Below are 9,827 nucleotides of genomic sequence, written 5' to 3' on the forward strand. Positions count from 1 at the left end.
AAGAAAGACCTTGGTTGACAGAAATCATTATATTATTATTATTATGCATATAGAATTTTATAAATGACAATTAAAGCATATTTATTTTAAAAGTTCTCATTACTATAAAGCAAAAAAAAAAAAAAACTCTAGTTATAATGTATTTAAAGTGAAAATTGAAATTAAACTCAGTAAAAATGGTAAATTAAAATTAAATTAAAAATTAAAATTTGGATTAAATTAAATACAAAAATAATAAAACATACATAAAATAAAATAAAAACATGTATATAACAAAAATCTTAAACGGGTCATTTTGGGGTCATTCGGGCCTTATTTAGGGTTCAAATGGGTTTCTTTGGGACTGTTTTGATTTTTTTTTGTTACTTGGCTGAAACTCACAAAGAAAGACCTTGGTTGACAGAAATCATCATATTATTATTATTATGCAATGCATATAGAATTTTATAAATGACAATTAAAGCATATTTCTTCTAAAAGTTCTCATTACCATAAAGCAAAAAAAATCTAGTTATAATTATCGTATTTAAAGTGAAAATTGAAATTAAACTCAGTAAAAATGGTAAATTAAAATTAAATTAAAAATTAAAATTATGATTAAATTAAATAAAAAAATAAAAAAACATAAAATAAAAAAACATGTATAACAAAAACAAATCTTAAACAGGTAATTTTGGTGTCATTTAGGCCTTATTTTGGGGTCAAATGGGTTTCTTTGAGACTGTTTTGATATTTGTTAACAGCGTTAATGATATATACCCATCTGTAAGTTATAAAAGTGAGCAGATTATGCATGTACATAATAGTATTTGAGCACCAGTGAGTTAAAACATAAGTGTTTATAATAATGCAGTAATCTGCGGCTTTGTTTATTTTCAGTATCCAACCCTAATGTGGCCTTAACACTAGCTGGACCAACATTATGAGCTCCTGACTTTCAGAGCCGTAGTTTTTCACCAACCCCAATGCTTCACCGCAGAACATGGAAAGTGTAGGCGAGACGGTTTCTGTCTTTGCCCTGCCAAACCTCGTCCAGGTTAAATATAGCGAACCAGTCGTCTAACCACAGCCGAGCGTGTGGTTTCATCACTGCTATTTATCTAAATCAGTACGGCCAGTGACCACAAGCGACACTAATCTTTACTCTAATTATCCTCCTGTTAACAGGCCGTAATCGGACGGCTGGTTGGGCTGAAACACCCCGTTATTACTCTGAGATGTCATTTGTGTAAGTGTGTGCGAGTGTGTAAGAGCAAGTATTCACACATCTTTTGTGTGCTGTTTAGTGGTCGACCCAAATGGGTTTTTTATTGGCTGATGCTCTTAACGACTGGTTTTACTTCAGATTTTACATTTGACATCCAGTGAGTCCAGCAGTTTATTTATATCACCATGAACGGCATAATCCCAACTAAATGGGAGCAGAAAATGTATAGATTTATTTTACTTTAAATAGTTAATCAATTTCGCACAAAGAGTGCTGTTTTTCCTTTAAAAAATAATGTGATATTGATTTTATTTTACAACAGTTCAATAGACACCATATTGTCTGTTTTTGCTTTGTTTTGCCAACAAAAATCATTCCAATCATGCATCTCTGAGCAACATGTCAGTGATTCGTTCCTGAATGAATCAAGTGTTTAAATGATTCGATCCAAATGCAGTGACTTACTTATTAACAGTGACTTTGCTGCCACCTACTGGCAGTTTTAATTGACATGTAAAGTTTTTTTTTTATAGTTTAAATAATTGCAAATATCAGTATTCAACGTTTTATGTTTAATATATCAAAAACATTAATTATGCATTTGTAACTGCAGGTTAAATGCATTCATGAGCTGCATTAAACAGTATGTAAATAGGTCTAAATGCCACTTCAGATGCATTTTGTGTGTTTGTGCATTGCAAATACGAATTTTGTTGATACTGATTTCATTTGGTTGAAACAGCCCAAGGTCTTATTATTTTAATTCACTGATTAATTGTAAGAATTTGACTTAAAAGATAATGCACACTTTTACAAAAATGGCTTTTTAAAGGTTAAAATGCTCATAAAAGGTGAAAAGCTATTTAAACTTATTTGAAAAGATTAATTTCTGTCAAAATATCACACTCAAAATATTGTCTAATTTTCATTTCTGATAAAATTCCAGAAACTATTGAGATATAATTTTTTTTGTCAATATTACACACCCCTACTTTAGTCGTAAAAAAATGTCAGGATTTTTCTCCAAATAGTGGACTTCGGTGTCTGCGAGTTGGAACTTCCAAAAAGTAGTTTCAGTGCAGCTTCAAAGGGCTCTAAATGATCCCAGCCAAGGTAGAAGGGTCTTATCTAGCAAAACTATTGGTTATTTTCTCAAATAAATATACAGTTTATACACTTTTTAACCTCAAATGCTCATCTTGTCTTGCTCTGCGTTCAAGACAGTTAGGGTATGTCGAAAAACTCCCATCTCATTTTCTCCTCCAACTTCAAAATCATTGTTTTTTTTTTTGTAAAGGGTGCTTTATCTTCTTTGCAAGTTCACTTTGTAAACACTGGGTCAGTACATTGATGTAGGGCGATGTTGAAGTTGGAGGAGAAAATGAGATGGGAGTTTTTCGACATACCCTAACTGTCTTGAACGCAGAGCAAGACAAGATGAGCATTTGAGGTTAAAAAGTATAGAAATTTTTTTAGAAAATAACTAGGGCTGCCACTAACGACTATTTTATGTCAATTAGTCTGTCGACTAATTTGTCAATTAATCAGTTAATCTAAATGACTAATTTGCCCAAAAAATATCTACAATTTTACTTAAGAACAATTTATTTTAATAAAATCAATTAATTGCAGATGTTTTTGATTATTAAATGGAATGGAATCCAGAAAAGTAATGGAAAAGAATTTGGTAAAAATAAAACTGTAAAACTCAATTAATTAGACAGGCTTTTGGATTAAAAAAAAAAAAAAAAACATTAAAACAGAGTATAGAAAAATTAAAATGGATTTCATAGGGCCCTATAATTATAATTAGGCTTTTTGTGGTAATAAAAAGTAATTAGTAATAATTAAATAAAAGCGTTTGTGAATTCACAATTATGCTTAATTATGATTTTTAAATGGGTTTAATGCAGCCTTGGAAAACAGTCTAATAATCCGTTTTATAAATTCTCGTCCGTGAAATGCACCACTTCCGGCATTTTGTTGGTTAGTTGACGTGGGAAAATGAAATCGAGGATTTTTAAAAATCGAAGAGTCGACTAGAATAAACGAATCGCGATAGTCCTAAAAATAACCAATCGATTTAGTAGATAAAACCGTTTTTCCTCGTCTGGAATCGTTTAGAGTCCTTTGAAGCTGCATTTAAACTGCATTTTGGAAGTTCAAACTCAGGAGCACCATAGAAGTCCATAATATGGAGAAAAATCCTGAAATGTTTTCCTCAAAAAACATAATTTCTTTACAACTGAAAAAAGAAAGACATTAACATCTTGGATGACAAGGGGGTGAGTAAATGACATTTTTGTTCTGGAAATTCAGGCCTAGATTGTAGAAACTCACAAAGAAAGACCTTTGTTGATGAAAAAAAAAAAGGAAATGATACGGTTAATGCAGTCTGTGTTGTTGTTTTTGATTTTGCCTGACCAGTGTCCTCTGCTCTTGTGTTCAGGTGAGGAGCTCGGCTGATGGATGAGGATGAGGATGATGTGCACAGGAAGGGTCTACAGCACTGGCCTTCCTCCCACCTTCAGATAAAGCAGACCGAGATAGCAGGGCGACCCCCTCTATCGCCCAACGGCATGCTGCCCTGCCGGCTGCATGTGGAGCCCACACGCTTTCTCTACGGTAAGCCGCTAACACTCTGTGTCTGTCTCACTCTCTCGCTGTCGTATGTTCCTGACCTCAGTGGCTTCATCACCTGTGTGTGTAACCAGTCGCTTTGCAATGCAAACCACGTCAGCGTTCACATGCGCTGACACAATGCATCTCTTATTTGATCAGATGTGGAGTCAGAAGCGCAGTCAATGCTGGTGGGAAGTCAGTAATGCATGACGCTCGCAACACCAAATGCATGGGTTCGATTCCCACGAGATGATCTGGTAAAATTAGTTAATATACGTTGCTTGGATAAAAGCATCTATCAAATGCATAAATGAGCATAAACATGAACAAAGCTTTCAAAATCTAGGGTACCTTTACCTTTTAAAAAGCCTTTGGTTGCCAGTTAATTTACTCCATGAAAAACATTTCAGAAACTTGAACCAAACTGATAGAAAACTTTGATTATGAAGCAAAACGTAATGTAAAAAAATGTATATACCTTTTTTTTTTTGTTTTATAGTTATGAAAATATAACAGTATATTATTTATTTTTAATTCTTTAATAATTCAAGTTTGTTAACATATTTACAGATATATAATTGAAACTTGAACAACTGAAAGCTACAATCACACTGACTTCAAGTTAGAAGTATATGATAAATACGCCTTTGGTAAATATAAAGAAAATGTATTTTATATTTTTAATACGTAATACACTTTGTATAATAAAATAAATAAATATAATAAACTATAAAACTGAAAATTTAGAAAATTAATTAAATTTTATTTATTATAAATAACTAAATATTTTATACTTTTAATGTTTCTATGCTAACGTACTATTACGTATTATCAAGTCTAATAATATATAAGTTGAAATCGCACTGACTTATGAACTTCAGAGCTTAAATTTCAAGCAGAAAACATTGTCATATATATTTTTTGCTTAAAATTTAAGCTCTGAAATTCATAAGTGACAATATTTGCCACAAGTCAGTGTGATTTCAACTTATATATAATTATTATATTTCAAATAATACTCGAATACAAAAATCTTATATTATCTTACATAGCTTTCAGGGCATCTTTAGTGCTTTCATTTTAAGCAAAAACAAAAAAAAAAGATAATATGACATAATTTTTATAGTGATTTATTATAAATATAAAAAAATTATTCTATGCTTAAATATTCTAAAAATAATTAAAGGAATACTCAAATGAATCTTTAAAAAGCACTGTTTCCCAGACGCTGTTTTTCATGCCCGTCAGCTTCAAACAGTGACTTCCTGTTTGACTTCTGTGAAAAACGACGTCACGACTTCGTGACTCATGGCTTTCAGACCGCAGAGGCCTTTTCTCTCTCTCTGCTGTTTATTTTTAAACGTCTCTGGTTTTTTAGCACTTGTGCCAAATGGTAGAGAACAGCTTTGAGGAAGGTAGTTGAAAGACACTTTCAGCACTTGAACATGATGAAAAGAGAGTGGTGAGATGGAGATGTACAGCAATATATGAGCTTGTGTTCTAAACAGAATAATCTTTTCATCAGGGATGCGTACACACTCAGTAACTCTCACTTGTTGGCAGTTATGAGGGAAGTTCATTATCAGCATAGATGTTTAAAGCTGTGTGAGATTTCGAGAGTGTCTGTTAGCTTCCTGAAGAGTGAAACACTGCCGGAGTAAACAAAATAAAGTTTATTTAATAATTTACTTAATAAAATGTATTTAGTAAACAGCTTTAAACCTTGTAAAAAGGTTATTACATTAAAAAAAAAATTACTATAAAAAATTGTACATTTAACAGTATTCTATTCTGTAATTTTTTTTTTTCAAATGATTAAAAAATTAAAAATTTAAAATATTTTTTCTCTTACAAATTACTAAAATATTTGTTTACATTTTGTACAAAATATTACAATTGTTTAGTTTTTTTACTAATATAAAATGTGCATTGTGTCTCAATTTACGTTTTTAATATTTATTATAATTATTTTTTGTATTTTTTTATATTTCTTATACTATATTTTTTAGTTTTTAATTACTAAAATTGTAAATTTAACAGTGTTCTATTGTAAAAAAAAAAATCTTGTTTACGTTTAAAAAAACAATTTATGTTTTTAATATTTAGTATAATATTTTTTGTATTTTTTATATTTCTTATACTATATTTTTTTAGTTTTTAATTACTAAAATTGTAAATTTAACAGTGTTCTATTGTAAAAAAAAATCGTGTTTACGTTTAAAAAAACAATTTATGTTTTTAATATTTATTATAATTATTTTTTGTATTTTTTTTTATATTTCTTATACTATATTTTTTAGTTTTTAATTACTAAAATTGTAAATTTAACAGTGTTCTATTGTAAAAAAAAAATCTGGTTTACGTTTAAAAAAAACAATTTATTATTTTAATTTTTTTTTAAATATTATTTTTTTAAATAATATTTATTAGTATTAATATTTATTATAATTATTTTTTATATATTTTATATTTCTGTAAACCTTGTAAAAAAAAAAAAAAGGTTTGGTAAGGTTTGTATGGTAAAAACTGACAGCTTTGGTTGCCAGAACTTTACCGTAAAAAAGTTTTTTTGACTTAAAATATTATTTTATTACATAAATAATTAAAAAAACAATATGTTTATTGTTATTAAAAATAGTTTTTTTTTTTTTTTTTTTTTTTTTACTGATATAGAAGGTGCATTAATTTAAATAAATTTAACAACGTTAAACCTTAATGTACATAACCAATAAGAATATTGTAATTTTATATATATATATATATATATATATATATATATATATATATATATATATATATATATATATATATATATTACAATAATTGCAATTTTATAAAAAATAAACCTTGATGAATAACTGATTAGAATATTGTAATTTATAAAAAAAAAAAGTGAGTTGTCACAAAGAATTATAGGAATTTTTTTTTTTTTGCTCTTACACAAACATTTTAATTGCATCTTGAAATGTAAGAATCAGTTCTCCAAACACATTTTAACTCAAACTGAATTTTTTATATATATATATATTTTTTTTTTTGTTATTTTTATTTTATTACTTACAGTATTTTTAATCTTGCTTGAGTGACTTAACATGTTTAAATGTATGAATGTTTTCAGTTCTGTTTGGTGCCACTGGAGGTTCGGAAATAAGACATTTGATGTTTTAGTTTAGTGAAATAATCAGTTTTTGTGCTTTGTGTCATCTATAAGGATCTCTGTAATATTTGTTTTGTCTGAACAGGTAACGCAGGACTGCTACTGCTAACGCCGGCCAGCCGTTCTCAGCCTCCAGGTGTGGTGTTACGGCAGAACCTGCGGACGATGGATCCAGCGGCGGCGCCACTGCGGCCCGAGCGGAGCGTGGAAACCCTGATCGGCCAGAAGCTCCAGCTGATCGGAGATCAGTTCTATCAGGAGCACATGAGGGTGAGTCTGCGCTCCTGTGTTTTTGTGCTCTGCTGTATAATCGCATTATGTCTTGCTTTAGCACTGGTTTACACAAAAGCGGTTTCCGTGTCCCGTGTTTGTTTTGGCCGGACTGTTTCCTGACTGTAGTCTAGTTGTTTGACCCTAAAGACACTGGGGCAACCCCTCTCTCACTTCCTGTTTACTGCGCTCTTTTCCTCCAGTGTGTCCATATGTGTGTGTGAGTGTTATTGGAGTATCACTGAGATACTATTATAGTTTTTATTCAGATTTTTTTTTGCAATGTTTTTATGTTATAAGTGTTGTATCATTTGTTAAATTATTTGCAAATATTATATATTTATACTTTTTGCTATCATTTTTTTTTTCAAAAATTATTATTATAATAAATTATTATTTATTTATTTTTGTTGTGTTTTTTTTTCAGTTTTTTTTACTAATATGTAGAAGATGTTAAACCATCATAGTTTTTAATAATATTTTTCTGCATTTTTTTTTTTACATCTGTATATTTTTAAATTATAATTGTTGTATAATTTATAATTATTTAAAAATGTAAAAAATATTTTGCTGTATTTACATTATTTATTTTAGATTTTTTTTTTTTTTTTTTAGATTTACAAAACCTGTCTTAAGTAACACGGGTGTATTTGTAGCAATAGACAAAAAAGTTTTGTATGGGCCAAAATTATAGATAGATTTCCTTTTATGCCAAAAATCATTAAGATATTAAGTAAAGATTCACTGTAAAACTTACTCATTAAATCTATTACAGTTTTTCATCAAGTGAATTTACTGTTTACCATTTTACAGTAAAATACATATTTTTTGATGTTTTAATTGCACATGCATCTTGAAACTTAAGAATCAGTATCAGCCCTGCAAAACCATTTTAATTAAAACAGAAAATTATTATAATTATTATTAATTAATTTATAGTTTATATATATTTTTTGCTGTTTCATTTTGGTGTACAATTTTGATTAATTATTTTTTCTTACAAATTACAAAAATCTTTTCTTTTTTTTACATTTTGTACAAATTACTGTTATATTTTTGTTGTTGTTGTTTTTTTTTACTGTTTTTTAATTATATATATATATATATATATATATATATATATATATATATATATATATATATATAAGGTCTTATAATTTTTAATCATATTTATTTTATATCTGTTCTTTTTATATTGTATTGTATTATTTGTATTATTTTTAAAATATAAAAAATAAATTGCTGTATTTACATTATTTTTATTTTCTGTCTGACCTAAGATGACCCCAAAAAATGTATATGTATATGTATATAAATTTGTAGCAGTCACCAGAAATACATTGTATGGACCAAAATTATAGATTTATCTTTTATGCCAAAAAAACATTAGGATATTAAGTAAAGATCATGATCCATGAGCATATTTTGTAAATTTCCTACCATAAATATATCAAAACTTAATTTCTGATAAGTAATATGTATTGCTAAGAACTTCATTTGGACAACTTTAAAGGGTTTTTTCTCAATATTTACATGTTTTGCACCCTCAGATTGCAGATTTTTAAATATTGACCCTTATGTCTGGTTTTGTGGTCAGGGTCACATATTTTGTTTTATTTCAGCTTTTCAATTGACGAAAACATTTTAATACTTTTAGTTTCAATTAATAATAACCCTCGATTTTAATAACTAACTTTATTTTGTTCGTGAGCTGCTCATAAATAACAGTACTGATGTTAAACAGGAACGTTATTTCATTGCTTTGTTTCTTTGTGTACACTAAGGATTTATTCACAGACTAAGAGCGTGTGTTGAATCTAATTTGTTTTGATTTGATGTTGAGAGCAGCTAGTATGCACAAGATGAGTCCAGATGAGTCAGAATCCTCTCCGTGATTATTTAGATGCGTCTTTCCCTCTTTCTACATCTCAGTTATTCATGCACACACACAAACACAAAGAGTCTTGAACAGAAGTGGCCAGACTAGGTAAACATGCTGGTGCGGGAGCAGCGGTGGTTAGAGAGACTCCAGCGAGACGCACCCGCAGGAGACGCACAAATAAGAGGCTTGAGAAGCCACTGGGGATGAACGCTACACACACACACACACACACACACACACACACACACACACACACACACTCAGAGCTGATGATACAGTGTAATAATACAACACCATTTCTGAGCCGTGTCTGCTCGCTTGTGCATTAGACTTTATATAAAGCGGTTGCGTTGTGGGAAATGAGGTCTAGCTGCTGTTTGGTGCTGGTTAGTTTGATTTTAAAACATTAGATGTAGTGTTGAGGATGAAGACAGTTAGTATTGCAGTATTATGCTTGTTTGTTAGTGAGTGGATGATGTTGAGAGTTAATGTGATTCTCTATATTCGAGGAGAACTGACTTCATACATGCACTAAAAAGCACCAAAGCACATTACAAATGACAAAATGACAAAAACTTTAACAAAAATTAAATTAAAAATAAAATATGAACTTAAAAACTGATTTAAAATATTAATAAAATATATATTTTTTTTACAGGCAGTACTTTATCTTGTATTATAATAACTAA

General features: G+C 29.2%; 1 protein-coding gene across 1 annotated transcript in view; it reads left to right on the forward strand.

The window, feature by feature from the left end:
* The first annotated feature begins 3,671 nt into the window (after window positions 1–3,671).
* Window positions 3,672–9,827, forward strand: part of bmf1 (BCL2 modifying factor 1) — a 23,299-nt gene continuing 17,143 nt past the window's right edge. Inside the window, exons 1-2 of the mRNA XM_073827205.1 lie at window positions 3,672–3,832; window positions 7,072–7,256. Coding sequence (XP_073683306.1) covers window positions 3,673–3,832; window positions 7,072–7,256 — 345 coding nt within the window. The 5' untranslated portion in view covers window position 3,672. The remainder of the gene's footprint in view (window positions 3,833–7,071; window positions 7,257–9,827) is intronic.

This window comes from Garra rufa, chromosome 21 (genome assembly GCF_049309525.1).
Source record: "Garra rufa chromosome 21, GarRuf1.0, whole genome shotgun sequence".
Classification (NCBI taxonomy): domain Eukaryota; kingdom Metazoa; phylum Chordata; class Actinopteri; order Cypriniformes; family Cyprinidae; genus Garra; species Garra rufa.